The sequence below is a fragment of the Crinia signifera genome, chromosome 7 (genome assembly GCF_055691185.1).
Source record: "Crinia signifera chromosome 7, ASM5569118v1, whole genome shotgun sequence".
Lineage (NCBI taxonomy): Eukaryota > Metazoa > Chordata > Amphibia > Anura > Myobatrachidae > Crinia > Crinia signifera.
Genome location: NC_139223.1, coordinates 163509384 through 163529523, shown reverse-complemented (window position 1 = coordinate 163529523; position 20140 = coordinate 163509384). Strand labels below are relative to the sequence as shown.

General features: G+C 46.2%; 1 protein-coding gene across 2 annotated transcripts; it reads left to right on the top strand.

Annotated features, from left to right (window-relative positions):
• The first annotated feature begins 5982 nt into the window (after positions 1-5982).
• Positions 5983-8683, top strand: LOC146019587 (gamma-crystallin-3-like). Of its 2 annotated transcripts, XM_083152081.1 has the most exons (3): positions 5983-6095; positions 7902-8144; positions 8366-8683. In XM_083152081.1, exons 1-3 carry the CDS (start codon positions 6087-6089, stop codon positions 8639-8641), a joined length of 528 nt encoding a protein of 175 aa, XP_083008207.1. In that variant the 5' UTR covers positions 5983-6086; the 3' UTR covers positions 8642-8683. The 2 variants fall into 2 exon arrangements, with proteins under 2 accessions (XP_083008207.1, XP_083008206.1); XM_083152080.1 differs by lacking the exon at positions 5983-6095 and having other exon boundaries at positions 7887-8144.
• The last annotated feature ends 11457 nt before the right edge of the window (positions 8684-20140 follow it).

Genomic DNA, 20140 nt, shown 5'->3' with positions numbered 1-20140 from the left:
TGCGCATGTGCAGACGGAAAACATCGGCGGTACGGCCGCACGCGGGCCGTACCGCGCGAATCAGAATAAGGGCCAATGTGAGAAGCTGGGGTCTCAGGAAGGATCGAAAACATATATATCACAGACACATACCTTCTGTGTTTTGGATACAGTAGCTGATATCACTTTTGTTTGAACAGCGGTAATTAACCAAAAATTTCCATATGAGTTCATAATTCGTGATTTTCACCAACTCAATTAGTTAGCAACTTAAAGAAGTATTTATATAGATATCAGTTGGTGACAAATCTGAATCAAACATTGGCCCTTATTCAGATCTGATCGCAGTACAATTTTTTTCCTCAAAATAAGCAAAACCATGCTGCACTGCAGGTGGGGCAGGTGTAACATGTGCAGTTATTTTGTTTCTGTGCAGGGTAAATACTTGTTATATTATTTTTACACTGCAATTTAGATTTCAGTTTCAACACACCCACCCTAATTTAACTCACTCTGCACATGTTACATCTGCCCCCCCCCCCCCTGCAGTGCACATGGTTTTGTCCATTTTAGAAGGAATTTGCCACTGCGAGTGAACCAGAATAAGGGCCTTAATCAGCTGGAAGTGGAGAGAAATAGAGCAGAAAAGTGCGCAATTATCTAGAAAGTTCACGCAGCTAGACAACACACTACATATTACATACATGTCTGTGCCCCACCTGCAGTGCACATGGTTTTGCCCATTTTTTAGAACAAATTTGTACTGCGATCAGATCTGAATAAGGACCTTAGTGCATGAGAATTCATATATTCATATCCTGGACAACGTATGTTTCATATGTCCAGAAGAGCAGGTAGCCGGCGAGAATAATTGACGGTAATTAAGCATCAATAATTGGCAATCAGATTCATCCAATAATATTGCAGATAATTTCTGTATCTTTTACCGGTATTTAGACATTGATGCTCAACTTTTTTAGATTTGTCAGGATGTACTGAGACCGTCTCCCATTTGGAATTGAATATGTAGAAATATTGAAATAGAGAAGGAAATTAGGGGCCTTATTCTGGTCGGTGCGGACGGAGCCGAATATGCGGCCAGGACCGTGTGTCCTAAACCCCGCCTTTCGTACGGATCGCTCACTCCGTCCGAATGCGGTAAGAAGCTGGCCGAACGGACCGCACGTGTATTTCTCATGAATACACCTCCTCCATCTCAGGGAACCACCCCCATCATTCGATGGTCGCAGACCATCGAATGCAGGACCGAGTGGCCAGGCAGCTCCCGCAACCTCAGACCACACGAGCATTTCTCCGTGCAAAAGCAGGGATCTGGGCGGGCAGCTGACATCCGGCAATGTCATATGTCCGCCCCCTACACGTGCGTCACGGCTGCATTACCATACGTACGCCCAGCGTTTTCATGGGAACGCCCATGAAACGCGGGGTGTAAACATATGGTAATGAGCCCAAACAGCCCTTCACGCCCCTCTCCACCCCCTGTTTGTAGTGTACACATTTGATGCTGATTTGGGACGTGCGTCCCGTTCGCACATGCTCAGAGAGGCCTCTGCACATGCGCAGACACAAAACATCGGTGGACCGACCGCACGCGGACATTACCGCACCAACCAGAATAAGGGTCCAGGTCTCTGCTAGTTTGCTACTTCCCACTTTATATACCTTTAGTGACAAGATATGGTGTCTGGTATTTGTCCGAGAGGTCACCCTCTCTATTAAAACAACCAAGGCCAGAAAACGTTAGGGTGGGTGAACGTGTACTACAGAGATATAAACTAGCTGAATATCTGCTTTCCCAGTCACTGGGAGGAGACCATGAATAGCGAGTGCCTGAGAAAGGTATTTCCCTTCAGTGTCTCCTGGATGAGAGGGAAAGAGATTGGGTGATAGAAGTAGAGACAGACCCCTCTGAATGGTCCCTATTGTGCTGCTGCCTCTCCACATACACTGGTTGTGCATTGGTGGACTGTGAGCAGCAACCAGGTAGTAGCAGGGGATGCAGTGTAAATCCTGGCGGTCGGGATCCCGGCGTTCAGAATCCCGATGCTGGAATCCCAACCGCCTAAATCCCGACCGCCGAAATCCCGACCGCCGAAATCCCGACCGCCGAAATCCCGACACTTTCTCCCTCCAGGGGTGTCCACAACACCCCCAGAGGGAGAATAAATTTGTGTGCCGAGCGTAGCGAGGCACCAGGCCCGCTGCGTGGCGAGCGCAGCGAGCCCGCAAGGGCGGGGGGGGCGATCCACGTCCCCCCCTTGTCGGGATTCCAGCGTCGGGATTCTGAACGCCGGGATCCCGACCGCCGGGATTTAATACTGAATCCAGTAGCAGTGCCCCTAAACCCCCCAAAATGCCAGTAGGCACCGGAGATCGAGTGGAGTAGGCGGCAGCGCCGCACGGGGTTTAGGGGAAGCTGGACGCTGACATGGCGGGGGATAATAGCTGGCGGAGGTGAGCACTGGTACTTGGTGCTCTCTCATCTCCCCTTTTCTCCCCCCCCCCCCTGCTTTTACCACGTCCTGCCAGCTCCTGCCCCCTCTTTCCACCAGCTGCGCTGTTCCTGGCCACAGTGATCAGACAGCCTATCTGATCACTGTGGTCAGGAGCGGCGAGGCAGGCAGAAAAACGGTCTCAGCACTGTCCTGCTAACTGCCATCCACGCGTCCGCCATACACAGCTGAGTACATTCACCACCAGGGCATGGTGGAAGGGGGAGCCTGTCACTGCGTTCTCACACAGACAGCCAGAGAGCGATCCCCCTTCCACCATGCCCGCTGCCCTTGGGATACATCAGAACACTGTAAACCTGCGCCCTTGTGGCGTGTGCTCCTCCCCACCACCGCCGGGGCTGCGGAAATGATGCCACTGGTAGTGCTGTGTAAATTAAGTAGGAGGCATAGGGCACGATTCCGCGTCTCCCTACACTTGCTGCGGTGTCAGTGTGCCTGAAAGGGAGAGTGCAGGAAGCAGCGTGGGAGACAGAGGGGTGCCTGATTCTCCTGACTGGTGATCTGCATTCATAGTCTGCCCAGGTGTGTGGCTGCGGGAACTGCCGTACACAATGGGTGTAACTCCACGACAATAGTGTCGCACAGGTGGCTTCCTCAGTGTGTGTCTGTTTGAAGAGCTGTCAAGCTTAAAACAAGAGAAGGTTAAAGTTCAAGTAATGCTGATGGCACAACCAAACCCGAGCAGCGCCGGGTACCTTGGCTAGTTGAAGATATCCAAGAGACTACTGGAACATTCTGGTGGCTTAATTAAACACATATAAGAAGCACATGATACATGTGATGTTAAAAATACAAAGTACAGGTTGAGTATCCCTTATCCAAAATGCTTGACTCCAGAAGAATTTTGGATAATGGATTATTTCGTATTTTGGAATATTTATAACTTTGAATGAGGTATCTTGAGGTGGGTTGGGATCATTTGGTCTACAAGAAGTTGGTCGACAAGCATTGGGTTGACACCATTAGGTCGACATGGTCTAGGTCGACATGGGTCTAGGTCGACATGGCTTTAGGTCGACAGGTCATTAGGTCAACACAAGGATTAGGTCGATATGGTCTAGGTCGACAGTCAAAAGGTCGACATGGGGGTTGCATATACCATTGTATGCAAGATTATGCATTTGGGACTCAAAAACCCAAAAGCTCAATATAGTATAAATTGTACTATAAAGGAAACTACTGATGAAGAGAGGGATCTAGGAGTCAATATTTCAAGTGACCTAAAAGCAGGTAGGCAATGTAACAAAGCAATGAAGAAGGCAAGTCAGATGCTTGGTTGCATAGGGAGAGGTATCAGCAGTAAAAAGAAAGAAGTAATAATGCCACTGTATAGGTCATTGGTACGACCTCACCTAGAGTACTGTGTTCAGTTCTGGAGGCCATATCTCCAGAAGGATATAAATACATTAGAGACTGTACAAAGAAGGGCAACTAAAATGGTGCATGGCCTACATCACAAAACGTACCAGGAAAGACTAAAATACCTTAATATGTATAGTTTAGAGCAGAGAAGGGAAAGGGGGGACATGATAGAAACTTTCACATACTGTATATCAAGAGTTTTAACATACAGTATGTTATGTTTTACATCCTTGCTGGCGGGTCGCCAGAACGTACGCGCTGACGACCCGCCAGCAGCCTCGCCAGCGAGGAGACTGAGACGCGCGTGCGTCTCACGCGCACGCGCGTCTCAGTCTCCGTCGCTAGCGCGACGGAAACCCTGTCCGTCTCCGCCTCAGGGAGACGGACAGGGTTAGGGGGGGTTAGGGGGGGTGCGGGCAGGCGGCGGGGACCCCGGGTTACCGCCGGCAAGCCGGCGGGGACCCGGGGGAACGGATGGAAGCGCCGTCGGAAGGGGACGCGCGCGCCGCTCGTGCGCGCGCGTCCCCTTCTCACCATCGCCATGGCGCTGGCGGGGGATGGCGGCTGGCGACGCCAGCGCCATCCCCTGCAAAGATGGGACCTGACCCATCTGTAGTACAGGAGGGAAATTTTCTTCAAAGGAAAAGAAGTAGTAGAACACGAGGACATGCACTGACACTAGGGGGAGGTAGGTTCAGTGGAAATGTGAGGAAGAATTACTTTACAGAAAGAGTAGTGGATAAGTGGAATAGCCTCCCATCAGAGGTGGTAGAGGCTAAGACAGTAGAACAATTTAAACATGCTTGGGATAGGCATATGAATATCCTTACAGAGAAATAAGGATTAAAAAGGGTTGAGATTACCTGAAGGGTAAAAAAAGGGGCAGGCTAGATGGGCCAAGTGGTTCGTATCTGCCGTCAAATTCTATGTTTCTATGTTTCTATAAAGGTCAACACAAGCAAAATGTTGACATGGAAAAAGATCAACATGACTTTTTCATGTTTTTTTCCTGCTGCCAGAAAGTCGGCCAGTGTGCTCTGCAATGGGATATTTTTCTAATGAAACTGTGAATGTTATGAAAATGGTTAAATAAAAAATAGTTTCATACAGTAGGTTTTATTTTATCGGTCGCTTTGTGGATAGCATTGTGTCTATATACACTACATATATGCAGCACTAAACTAGAAATATGCAGCATTACATTACATATATGCAGCACTACACTAGAAATATGCAGCATTACATTACATATATGCAGCATTACACTACATATATAGAGCACTACATTACATATATGCAGCACTACACTAGAAATATGCAGAATTACACTACATATATGCAGCACTACACTAGAAATATGCAGCATTACACTACATATATGCAGCATTACACTACATATATAGAGCACTACACTACATATATGCAGCACTACACTAGAAATATGCAGCATTACACTACATATATGCAGCATTACACTACATATATAGAGCACTACACTAGAAATATGCAGAATTACACTACATATATGCAGCACTACACTAGAAATATGCAGAATTACACTACATATATGCAGCACTACACTAGAAATATGCAGCATTACACTACATATATGCAGCATTACACTAGAAATATGCAGCATTACATTACATATATGCAGCATTACACTACATATATAGAGCACTACATTACATATATGCAGCACTACACTAGAAATATGCAGAATTACACTACATATATGCAGCACTACACTAGAAATATGCAGCATTACACTACATATATGCAGCATTACACTAGAAATATGCAGCACTACATTACATATATGCAGCGTTGCACTACATATTTTCAGAATTACACTACATATATACAGCACTACATTACATATATACAGCACTACACTACATATATGCAGCACTACACTACAAATATGCAGCATTACACTACATATATGATTATTATTAGCAAGCATTTTTTAACATGCAGCACAGCTATCCTGTTATATATATGGGAAGCAGATGGAAGCCGGTGTGAGCGTATGGTTACAATAATAGAGGAACTGCAGCGTAGTCACATACACTGACAAAGGCTTATACATTTTCCATAGCTAACAGAAAAAGCTCAGCGTTGCATACATCAGCAGTACCCAGCGTATAAAAGGCTCTGCACACTGACCCTAGCACAGCTCACAGCCGGTGTACCAGACCTCCAGGCAAGATGGTTAAGGTAAGATACCTCTCATTCACAGGAGCATGATGGGATGTTACTGTGCAGACTGTGCAGGGTACTGTGATTCCGCAATGTGATATCGTCTATAGTAATACGTTTATTGTGATTAATGTAATATAACAATTCCGCTCTAATGTTACAGAATGAACTGAAAGGGAAAAAAAACACAATTCCAGTATAGTTTAACCCTTTGAGTGCCAGTGTCGCTGTGAGAGATGAGCAAAATATCCGCTAACAATACCAGCAACTTTTTTTTAGGACGCAAAATTTAACTAAACTTCAATGAATGGATTTCAGACCATTTGCCGACAATCAATAAAGTGATTTTCTATTCGTCTACAACGGCCCTACCATTTACAGCATTGCACATCTCTCACATACTGTCACTAACTGACCCATCCTGCATTCAAATCCCACCCCACCGCAGCACCTAAATCTCATGCAGCCTAACTCCTTCCTGCAGCCTAGCCGTGCCCCGCCCCCATTGCCTAACTGACCCATCCTGCATACAAATCCCACCCCACCGCAGCACCTAAATCTCCTGCAGCCTAACTCCCTACTGCAGCCTAGCCGTGCCCCGCCCCCATTGCCTAACTGACCCATCCTGCATTCAAATCCTGCCCCACCGCAGCAACTAACCCTCCTGCAGCCTAACAGTGAACACCCTCCATAGCCTAACTGACCCATCCTGCATAATAACCCCACAGCACCAAAATCTCCCACAGCCTTACTCTACCCCATAGCATACCCAAACCCTTTGACAGCCTAACTTAGCTCACTGCAGCCTAATTCTGGCCACACATCAGACCAACTTTTCTCCAACCATCCAACTAGTTGGTTGGATGGAATACAAACCTTGTACTGGATAGGAGCAACTGTTACTCAGACACGGTACTGTAGTTGGACCTATTTGATTATAACAAATTCAATGAATGTTTTTGTCCATTCTCCTGAGTTTGTGAGCAAATTGCTTATTGGCATTTGCCCCCATACAGTACCAGATTTTCTGTCCAACCAACCAACTAGTTGGATGGTTGGAAGAAAGTTTGTCTGATGTGTGGCCAGCATAACTAAGCCCCAAAGGCTCTGGGTAATATTGCATGGCGGTCACTATGATGTAGACTGTATCGCAGGCGTTGGGGTAATATGGCATGTCGGTCACTGTAATGTAGAATGTAACGCAGGTGTTGGGTAATATTGCATGGAGGTCACTGTAATGTATAATGTAACGCAGGCGTTGGGTAATATTGCATGGCGGTCACTATGATGTAGAATGTATTGCCGGTGTTGGGTAATATTGCATGGCGGTCACTATGATGTAGAATGTATCGCAGGTGTTGTGTAATATTGCATGGCGGTCACTGTAATTTAGAATGTATCGCAGGTGTTGGGTAATATTGCATGGCAGTCACTGTAATGTATAATGTAACACAGGCGTTGGGTAATATTGCATGGCGGTCACTATGATGTAGAATGTATCGCAGGCGTTGGGTAATATTGCATGGCGGTCACTATGATGTAGAATGTATCGCAGGCGTTGGGTAATAGTGCATGGCGGTCACTATGATGTAGAATGTATTGCTGGTGTTGGGTAATATTGAATGGCGGTCACTATGATGTAGAATGTATCAGAGGCGTTGGGTAATATTGCATGGCGGTCACTATGATGTAGAATGTATCACAGGCATTGGGTAATATTGTATGGCGGTCACTATGTTGTCGAATGTATTGCAGGTGCTGTTACTTTCAAACATTAATAACTATATTCATACCTGCCATTAACGCACAATGACATTTCCACAGATTGTCTTTTACGAGGACAAGAACTTCCAGGGCCGCTCCTACGAGTGCAACTCTGATTCCTCTGATTTGTCCACATACTTCAATCGTTGTAACTCCATCCAAGTGGAGAATGGGAACTGGATCCTGTATGAGCAGCCCAACTACAGGGGGCATCAGTACTTCCTGAGGAAAGGCGAGTACCCCGACTTCCAGCAGTGGCTGGGGTACAATGACTCCATCAGATCCTGCCGCCTGACTCCACAGGTAAGGATTCAGAATCATTTCCACATATACCTGTAATGTTTCCTCAGTTACCCTTTGCATTTGATGTATGTATTTGTAGTGGAATATATTAGTATATTTTTTGGCCCAGGTTAAAACAACGTTACATTTAGATCTAATAAATCTGTTTTTTCTTTTGTCATTAATGATAGATAACTAATATTTTGTACCTGTGATTTATGGGCTTTCTGTTATGTGTTTAGCACCGTGGACCCTTCAGATTAAGGGTGTATGAAAAGGAAGACTTTAAAGGTCAGATGATGGAGTTCACAGAAGACTGTCCTCACGTCTATGAGCAGTTCCGTTACAACGACATCCAATCCTCTCATGTGCATGACGGATACTGGATGTTCTATGAGGAACCCAACTACCGGGGACGTCAATACTACCTGAGACCCGGGGAGTACCGCAGATACACAGACTGGGGAGCCACCAGCCCCAGAATTGGCTCCTTCCGACGTGTTCAGAATTTGTTTTAAACTTGAAAATCATGTATTAAGTTATTTAAAAACAAATAAAATTTATACGAATTACAGTATGCATTAAATATGTATAGTTATTATTACTATTAGTACTATAAGTATTATTATCTATGTTGCAATATCTAACTGGGTTTCAATATTCAAAACAATGTTTACACGCTTCAAAAACTCCTAATAGCTACATTGAAAAAAAAGTGTGGGGAAATATGTATCAGTTGATATACTGTAAGTGTCTATCTCTACCCAAGCCATTTACCCAATGAAAAGTGAGATGAGGGGGGGGGTTCTCTGCTATAAGACTCAACTGGTGGCAGGGTCGGCAACAGAAATCTTAGGGATGTCCTAAAATTCCGACCCATGGTCCAGTGGGGGAGTAGGATGTTTCTCGTGACTGTGGATGTAAAGTCCCTATATACAATTATAAAACACAAAAGAGGGATGGAATCAGTATCTGAATTTTTAGCAAGAAGTAACATCGATAGTGGGGCACAAGAATTTGTAAAAGATGGTGTCCGATTTATTTTGTCAAATAATTATTTCTTATTCGGTGACAATTTCTACATCCAGCAGAAAGGGACAGCAATGGGCACCAGGTTCGCCCCCAGCTACACCCATATATTTATGGGTAGCTGGGAAATAAAACATATATGGCCGCAAGGGTGGCATGGGGCAAACCTGGTGTCTTGGAAATGATATATCGATGATATATTGTTTATCTGGCAAGGAGACGAAGAATCATTAGATTCCTTCTGTTTAGCACTGAATGAGAACGATTGGAACATAGAACTTTCATATAATATCAGTTCAGAAAGTGTGGACTTCTTGGACTTGACCATATTTGTGGAAAATGTCAAACTGTGTACCAAGACTTACTCAAAACCGACCGATTCAGGGACCTATATCCATTACGATAGTTGTCACCACCGTAATTGGCTTGACTCGATACCCAGTAGCCAATTGAAACGTGTAAAAAGAAACTGCACTGAGAAAGATAACTACCAACAACAGGCCACAAAAACGGTGGCCAAATTCGTTAAATGTGGTTATAAAAAGGAGACTATAAATAAAGCTGTAACAAAAGTAGAAACAGTAGATAGAGAGAGTCTTTTAGTGAAGAATAACAATCCCAGAACAAATGCCAACCAATTCGAGTGGGCATTTGTAACGGGATATAATACACAACACAACGCCATACAATGCGATGCGATTAAACATTGTATAAGCACCCTAATGGGAGCTTACAATGTTAAATGCACCCCCTGCCACCCCCCCACTATAAACGTGAACCCGAAGCGTGGCGAGCGCAGCGAGCCCGCGAGGGGTGGCGGTATGCGTCCTCCGACCTTTTCATACCCCCACTATCCACGTCGGCGTGAAGTTGAGAATAGAAAGTGTGGCGAGCGCAGCGAGCCACTGAGCCCGAAGCGTGGCAAGCGCAGCGGATACCTGTGAAGGCCGCGAGGGGACTCCGATACCTGTGAAGTTATCCGCGTCCCCTCGCGGGGCTCGCTGCGCTCGCCAGGCTTTGGGCTCGGTAGCTCGCTACGCTCGCCACACTTTCTATTCTCAACTCCACGCCGAAGTGCATAGTGGGGGAATGAAAAGGTCGGAGGACGCGTACCGCCACCCCTTGCGGGCTCGCTGCGCTCGCCACGCTTCGGGTTTTTTAGTGGGGGGGTGGCGTGGGGGTGCATTTAACATTGTAAGCACCCATTAGGGTGCTTAAAAGCGCTTATACAATCTTTCATCGCATAGGGGGAAAAAATCGCGTTGCATCGCATCGCATGCCATCGGGTGCATGGCATGCGATGCGATTAAAACATTGCGCGATGGAGATCGGGGGCGCCGCCAAAATACACAAGTACATGATGATTATGACAATATGTATATAAAGGGTAACAATGTGACATAATTTGGTATAGACAGATCTATCTACAGAGTGTATATCAGATAGGGTCAATAATATAACACAATACTCCATATTAAGGATAAAAATATAACAAATTCCCGAAGGCGCCATTTGGGTAGGTAAACTGAAACAGAATGGCGTATAGCGACACAGCAATGGACTGTATACCATGTTTTAGTGCACTCAGTTTTTTCAGAGCTAGGCAAAAGTATAACTCACTATTCCAAGGATATAAGGAGAAAACAAAGGAGAATTCCATCAGTCCAACTGCAAAAAATAAAATAAAAAATATTACCCTTACATATACTAAAAATAAATAAAAAAATAAACCACTCTATAACAAAGCAAAGTCCCCAAAAAAGGACCCAAATCAAACCACCGAAACCCCCCCCCCACTACCCTGTATAACCTTACCCCAACCTTGCCGTACATAGCAAACAAAAAACAAATTACAAGGTAACGTACAGGGTGTGTTGATAAAATACAGCATAAATAGGGGTATAGCTGGTAGAACTAAAATCCGCATCAGTTCTGAAGTAGGTGTGGAAATTGTCGAGGAGACTGAAGATGAAGTAGAGGAAGGTAAGAACAGGACAGGAGCACTGGTGAGGTAAAGAGGAAGGGTGAGTACGTGAGGAAGGAGGACCCTACTCATAAGAGTTAACATACTAAAAATAGGTGGGTGGATGAACGAAAAACAATAGGATAAGTAGGAACGGATGGGAACGGAGGCAGGATAGGAGGATCAAAAGAGGTTAGGAGGAGGGATAGGCTAGTCGAAAAAAGTGGGTTTTGAGGGAGCGCTTGAAGGAAGTAAGGGTCACAGAAGCCTGATGGGTGGAGGGAGGTTGTTCCAGTGCAGGGGGGCAGCGCGAGAGAAGTCTTGGACACGGGAGTGGAAGGAGGTGATTAGGTGAGAGGTCAATCGGCGGTCAGCGATGGAGCGAAGAGGACGGGAGGGAGTGTGGATAGAGATCAGTGAAGAGAGGTAAGGAGCGGTGGAGGAGGAGAGAGCCTTGTAGGTGGTGGTGAGGAGTTTAAAGAGAACTCGGAAAGGAATGGGGAGCCAGTGAAGAGATGGACAGAGGGGGGATGCTAACTATCTAATCCTATCCCCTCCACCCATACCCCCCCTCCATAAAAAAAGGAGATTAAACGGAAAACTGGCAAAAATATCAGGATGTTTTGAGCTAGGTTAAGATCAGCCATCCCTAATCAAAGACACAAGTAAGATGGTCTATTCCATTCAACGTACACCAAAAGAAAGGGAAAAACAGCATTGTTAATAGTAAAACATACTGAAATATCGAACAGTGGTCCATTCAATAACACAGGATAGCATTATAAGCATACCCAATAAGAATTAGGAAAGTATAGGTAAACAGAATCGTCACCCCAGTGTAAGGTAAATTACTAATCTGTGCCATGTTAAAGCGTGTCGGCTCAAGGTGAGCCTCAGAGCGGCCCACTGGTTTCCAGGGTGCCGCTTATCCTTTGGCGTGCTTTATTTATTCATGGGCCCAGGAGCTGACATCCATTGACTACGGTCAGCAACAGCTGGACATATCTAAAAAGAGCGCTGTTTTGTACAACAGACAACAGATGGATGCGGGAGGCTTGCACGATGGACCTCATGGCACAGCCATAGCGCCGTATCGGCGGTGCAGGCACCACGATTTACACGGACTGCTGGAGGGCGTACAGCACTGAGCAACTAGAACTTGCAGGGTATCAGCACGCCCAAGTTAATCACCGTTTCAATTTTCTAGACCCGTCCACAGGGGTTCATACCCAGAATGTGGAGCGAATGTGGGGCGCATGCAAATGGCGCAATAAGAGCCAGAGAGGCACAGCGCGACACAAGCTCCAATCCTATCTGCAGGAGTTTATGTGGAGCACTTACGCTTCTCCCTAAGGATGATTACTAATTAATGTTTTACTGTTTTAAATTGGTTCATTGTTCTTATTATCATTATCATTATGCTTTTTAATTATTTAAGCAAATTACAGTTCTTAGTTAACACATATCGTCATTACTGTGTATGATATTGCAGGTGTGAATGTGTTCCTAAAACACCACCACTATCCACGCCCCCCCGAAGCGTGGTAAGCGGTGGCGGTACGCGTCCTCCGACCTTGTCATACCCCCACTATCCACGTTGGTATGGAGTTGATTTTATAAACTGTGGCGGGCACAGCGAGCCACCGAGCCCGAAGCGTGGCGAGCGCAGTGGAATACATGTAAAGTAATCCGCGTCCCCTCGCCACGCTTCGGGTTCGGTGGCTCGCTGCACTCACCACACTTTATAAAATCAACTCCACACCGATGTGGATCGTGGGGTATGAAAAGGTCGGAAGACGCTTTCTGCCACCCCTCGCAGGGCTCGCTGCGCTCGCTACGCTTCGGGGTGGCGTCGATACTGGAGGTGACGCTAGACAATGGCATAGGTGCTTTCAATTGTAAGCACCCATCACATGTCTTACTAATCACATATCTCATCTCATCCAATGACATCTCATAGTAAGCACACATCACATTTCATCACATGGGTGCTTCTACTATGAAATATCGCATCGCTTCGCACCTTGTCTATGGTGTCCTCCGATCCCATGCAATATTTCATTGTACAAGCAATCCTGTGCACTTAATATGGACATTGCATCGCCTCGCACAGCACTATACACTCTGTGCGATCCGATGCAATGCGATTTCACTACGGAGAATAGCCAAGTACGCTAAATGCGTACTGGGCGCCCTGCCAGGAAACAAGTACCAAAAATACTGTAATAAAGGCATATAAATGAGCAGGATCAATACTCCAAACTGGGGTAAAATCAGTGCCAGATTAAGGTCTAAATGGGCCTGGAGCTGAAAATTATCAAGGGCCTATTGTGCGCAATAATAGGGGTTGTGGCCAGCACCTAATAATGTGGGGGCGTGGCCAGTGTTCTGGTTGGGTGGTCTGCTCATGGGTGTGTCTCTATTTGTGTAAATACTTTCAACTAATTATATATGCCTGGAAAAGGCAGGGGGTTGGCATAGGAAAAATGTAGGGAGATATACTGTATTGGCGAGTGCCCTCCAATGGTGCACCCGCAGGATGCCGATGTCCTAAGATACTTGCAGGGTGAGGGGGCACTCCAGTCATAAAAAAAATACTGAAAGCCGATATTTAGCAGACAACATTTCAGCACCTTTTATGTGGTCACCTAAGTTTACCACACCATATACCCCTTATACAAATCTATGCAACACAATAGTAACCCCTTATACTGTACTTGCCTCTTACACATTATGCCACATGGAATGAGCAAAAATTCACACCGACTGAGCCAAAATTCACACTATGGCACACGGATTGAGTCAAAATTCACGTTATGCCACACAGATTAAAGCAAAATTCACATTTTGCCACATGGATTGAGCCAAAATATACACTAAAACCAAACAGATTGAGCAATAATGCACAATATGCTTCATAAACAGGGGCAATGCCCGTCAAAGGCGTGCATTAAAAATTTACACCATAATGCCCTTTACATATTAAGCCACACACCATAATGTCTATTAAAAATGATGCTACATAAGTGCTGCTTACCTACATGCTCATTGCCAGGGGTTTCATGCTCGTTGCCATATGGGATTACATGCTCATTGCCAAGAGGGAATACATGCTCGTGGTAACTGGGGGACTGCCGCCACTTGGCATAAATGACAGCCGGGCAGAGAGCAGGGGGCTTTCCGGCTGTATTCAGAGCACTGCAGGTCCCAGCTATTTGAAACGATACCCCTTTCACACCAGAAAATGCAGGGACTTACCTGGGAATATGGTCCAAGGATCATACAGGGACATTCCCGGGCTGGCCCCTTTTACCCCAGACTAGTCCCTGCATTTTCTGGTGTGAGGGGGAGAGAAAACAACCACCCCCCCACCCCTTCAACAACCAGCTACATCTTTGGAACCAACTGACCCATTTACATGTAGGTTTTGAATAATGTTGGTCCCGTGAAACTGAGCCATTTGGTTCCAGAGAAATCTGTCCTCAAACAACATGAACATGAAATTACATTTCTCATACAAATACTTCAGTCCCTAGGCCTTTAGAATACAGCCCTTTCTTGGTTCTCTTCCTACCTATCTAATCACTCTTTCAGTGTTCGCTTCTCTGATGCTACCTCCTCCTCACTGCCTCTGTCAGTTGGAGTACCACAAGGCTCAGTCTCAGGTCTTCTCCTTTTTCAATCTATACGTCCTCACTTGGGAAACTAATCAACTCTTTCAGGTATTCAGTATTATCTGTACACTGATGATAAAATCTATCTATCCTCCCCTGAATTGTCATTATCAGTATTGCTCCATGTCTGTATGTCTTTCTGCCATTTCATCTTGGATGTCATCTCGCCACCTCAAACTCAACATTTCCAAAACAGAATTAATTATATTACCGCCAACTAAGAACAGTTACCATCCTGATATCTCCATCGCTGTTGATAACTCGACAATCTACCCTACCCCACAATCTCACTGTCTAGGGGTCATCCTCGGCTCTGAACTGTCCTTCATTCCCCACATTCACATCTGTCTCTAAATCATGTTACATGCATCTAAAAAACATATCCAAAATTCATCCATATCTTACAAAAGACACTGCAAAAACTCTAATCCATGTGTGACAGTGCCCCTGTATTGTGTGATGCAAGATGGCGTACCTGGACTCTGGACTTGCCGGCTTCGGATCTTCACGGCCTCTTCTTGGAAGAACCTGTGGCAGGGAATGGCACAACCCAAGGAGGACCCACAGAAGCAACTCTACTACAATGAGCAGCAACAAAGATTTATTTCAAAGAAGATACTTGTACTGGTTGCTGCAGTGTATTTACACATATATAACCATCAAGGAAAAGGTGTAACATGTAAACGTTCCCTTTAAGGCATTAAAGAGATAACGATTGCAAATAGAATGACATCATGGTGAAAAAAATACAAAAGAGAAGAGACATTTATTACGTCACTAAGACACTATACTGCATATATAACACTATCACAAAATATCCGACCGACAGGTGGCGCTATGCACCCTGTGTGTACTGAACTGTAGTCCCTGGTGCAAAACAGTCACTGCACTTGGAGAAAGGTCCCGCGACGGAAATCCTCAAAAGAGAGAATAGTCCCTAGCTTAGTGTGCACATAAAAGGTTAACAATCCTCTCAAGAGGGACAAGCAGATCCCCATCCCTTAGGGCAATCTCCTGTATCAGAGGCAAACAGGCAGTCCTGTTAGTGGGGGTATCCAACACCCCAGTACCTGAATAATCAGCTGCAGTTGCAAGCTCCTGCTGGTCACGTCTCCTGGGTGGCCACTGCCTAATTCTGTGCTGTAGGTCTCTGCAGTCACTCCTACAGGGCTCTATCTCCCTTCACATGCTGCTCACCCCTTCTTCTGGTTGGCAGTGCTGGCTGTCATTCACTGCTGTCAGATGTCGACTTCTCTCTGCACAGCATCTCTGTATCACCTTCTAGCCTGCATCAGTACATGTCTCTCTCTCTTCCTGCTTCTCATCCTGGGTCTGTTAACCCCTCACAGCCCTGTAGCTGCACATAGGAGGAAGCTTTCTCTAAGCAGCATTGGCTGCAATTAAAAGGGCTCCTGAGAAGTACAGGGATAAAAGGGGGGTACAGGAATAAAAGTCATACCCTCTGGAGCAGAGTACCACATACCTCCCTGCTTGAATTTTGCCTGTCCCCAGGCAACCAACCAGGGGCATTAAATCCTGACAAAGTCCTGTCAATGTCCATTTCAACACATTTAAATGGTGCCCAAGTAAACAGGTGAACACACACACATTCAACACATATGCATCGCTACCTCTCTGTCACCTGATTATCTAATGTGGGCTCCCTAGGACAACCATCCCTCCACCACAGGACTCCCATCCCTCTGCGGTCCAGGTGCTTCAGTGCTGTAAATGGATGGCGCCCACTCTCACGGTGTACGACCGGCACTCAAGCACGTCTCGCCTCTCGATCTCGCCTCTTGGATCGCAGAATCGCCTGCTGTATCTGGAAGGCAAATTCTTCTCCAGATATGGAGGTTTATTCACCACCAATCACGGGCTTGAAACAGGTTTTGACCTTCTCATCCCTCTTTGGCATTTCTCTATTGACCTTGGGTTCAGGCAATGGCATAGCTGGTTCCGCTTCTGATGGCTCCACGGTCTCTGTCGCAGCCATGTGGACCACAATTTTGGGGTTTCTCTCTGGTTCAGCCATTCTGGCATTCCTTGGCCTTAGATTTGCCACCTGGTAATCGGCATCCATCGTCCATCCTGGGCACATACTCCCGTGTCGGCTCTGGAGAAAGTGGAGGCCTGGTTGCGTCTTGCCAGTTCTGATGGACTGCCTCACTCCGCTCGACCAGTTTCTCATTTCCTCTCGGCAGTTCGCTTTGCCTCATGACGTCATGTTCTGGTGGGCGGGGCATCTGTTCCAGTCGAGGGCGGTTGACACTAACCCTTTCATTCTCGCACTTGATCTCCCTTGGTTCGGCTCTACTTCCACCATGGCTGTACTCTTGCTGATAGTACGGTGGAGGCTCTTGATGGCGTGGGTAGTGCTCTGGGGCGCGTCTGTTACGTTGGTGTTCCATCTGGCCCGGTCACGTTAGCGGCCTTGGTGCCTTTCTTCCCGCTCGTCAATTCAAATTCAATGGCTTCACCATCGCTCAGGCTCCGGAAGCTGTTTTTGGGATCGGTATGCTGGATGGCGGTATAGTGCACATACACGCTATGCCTGATATCTGCACGTCTAATGAATCCATACCCGCGTGGTACATCAAACCACAGGACACGACCTGTAATTCTTCTTGGGCTGGTTCGCGGTCTGTCCATCATCTCTATTCACCAGATACTCTTGTGGTGTTCTGCAGAACTTTGGGTCGATCTCCGGTGAGTCTTCTTGAGGTCTGTGGCCATACTGGCCCTCTTTTAGTATGGTTTGGAGTCTTGGGGTGTCGTCCCCACTCCCATGGGGCATCCCACTGTCGTTGGTTCCTTCTACTGGATTTGCAATGCCATCTTCTACGTTCCCTTTCCATCTGTATCCGATGCATTTTACGGATTGTATTGGTCATCTCCGTAATTGTACTCATGATGGCCGAGATAGGGTCCTGACTGGCTTGGACTTGGTGGATTGTAGTTCCTCTAGTTTTCTGGGGCTCCTTAAATTCTTTGCCGGAGCTTGTTCTTTGCATGCACGAGTCTTCTGGATGGGTTGGGAGCCACGGGGCTCTGACGTAGTAGGGCCTGAGTGCAGTTGGTATCACTGTGGGTGCTTCAGGCAACCTTCTGTGGCTTGTGGTTGAGTCTGTGTACTGTGGTTGCGACATCTTGCTGTCCACAGGGGTCTCTATAATCCTGTTCGTAGACGCCAAGTGTGACAGTGCCCCTGTATGGTGTGATGCAAGATGGCGTACCTGGACTCTGGACTTGCCGGCTTCGGATCTTCACAGCCTCTTCTTGGAAGAACCTGTGACAGGGAATGGCACAACCCAAGGAGGACCCACAGAAGCGACACTACTACAGTTAGCAGCAACAAAGATTTATTTCAAAGAAGATACTTGTACCGGTTGCTGCAGTGCATTTACACATATATAACCATCAAGGAAAAGGTGTAACATGTAAACGTTCACTTTAAGGCATTAAAGAGATAACGATTGCAAATAGAATGACATCATGGTGATAAAAATACAAAAGAGAAAAGACATTAAAGAGAATAATATTACGTCACTAAGACACTATACTGCATATATAACACTATCACAAAATATCCGACCGACAGGTGGCGCTATGCACCCTGTGTGTACTGAACTGTAGTCCCTGGTGCAAAACAGTCACTGCACTTGGAGAAAGGTCCCGCAACGGAAATCCTCACAAGAGAGAATAGTCCCTAGCATAGTGTGCACACTAACTGGCTGTCATTCACTGCTGGGTCCTTGCTCCCAGTGCCTGGTCTCAGATGTGGGATTCTCTCTGTACAGCATCTCTGTATCACCTTCTAGCCTGCATCAGCACATGTCTCTCTCTCTTCCTGCTTCTCATCCTGCTGCTGCTGAAATCTGGTCTCTTCCTCACAGGCCCTGGGCAGCCAATCAGGGGAGGGGATGTCATGCTCCCTGCACATGCATAGGAGCTGGTGTCTTGCTTGGTCTGTTAACCCCTCACAGCCCTGCAGCTGCACATAGGAGGAAGCTTTCTCTAAGCAGCATTGGCTGCAATTAAAAGGGCTCCATAGAAGAGATGCGGTCATTTGGTCTACTGCATTATGGTCGACAGTCATTAGGTCGAATCCATTAGGTCGACATGCTAAAAGGTCGACATGACTCTAGGTCGACATGGGAAAAGGTCGACATGATTCTAGTTCGAAAGGTCATTAGTTCGACAGGTCATTAGTTCGACAAGGTCATTAGTTCGACATTGTCTATGTCGACATTCACAAGGTCGACATGGAGTTTTTCACTGTTTTTTGAGCCAAGATGTGCCGACAGGCGGTATTTCATGCCCTACCATCCACTAGGGCGTGGTGGGAGAATAAAATAGTGTGCCGAGCGTAGCGAGCCACCGTGCCCGACGCATAGCGAGCGCAGCGAGCGATGCGAGGGGATGCAGTGCACTTTAAACTGTGTCCATGTCGACTGTGTTGACATTCAGGTAAAAAAACAGTGAAAAACCCCATGTCGACCTTGTGAATGTCGACATAGACAATGTCGAACTAATGACCTTGTCGAACTAATGACCTGTTGAATTAATGACCTTTCGACCTAGAATCATGTCGACCTTTTCCCATGTCGACCTAGAGTCATGTCGACCTTTTAGCATGTCGACCTAATGGATTCGACCTAATGACTTTCGACCATAATGCAATAGACCAAATGATCCCAACCCCCATAGAAGTACTGTACAGGGAAAAAATGGGGGTACAGGAATAAAAGTCGTACCCTCTGGAGCAGAGTACCACACATGCACTCATTACATCATGCATTGATTATTGCAATGGCCTCCTTACCGGTCTTCCTAAGTACAGACTCTCACCACTACAATCCATTTTGAATGCAGCTCTGAGTCCTGGTTAGACGTTCAAGTCCATTAACCTGACTACACCAACATATATTTCTTCGCTTATCTCAAAATAAATCCCCCCCCAAGCCTCTACGCTTCTGCGTCTCTCATCCACACTCATTACTTGCTCCCACTTACACTTGCAGAATTTTTGTCGGGCAGCACCCATCCTATGGAATGCCCTCCCACGCACATTAAGACTCTCCTCTAGCCTCCAAACTTTCAAGCGTTCCCTGAGTACTCACCTCTTCAGGCAGCTTATCATATTCAGGACCCCCACATAACCTCCAGTAGCATTCATGTCTAATTGCATCCCATCAGGACCGTCTAGTAATCTGGTGGGACTGCCATGCTATGGAATTCTATCCTTATATATCCCTCCTATTATCCCTATAGATTGTAAGCTTGCAAGCAGGGCCCTCCTACCTATATGTCAGTTTGTTTCTACCCAGTTTGTTTTATCACTGTTGTTT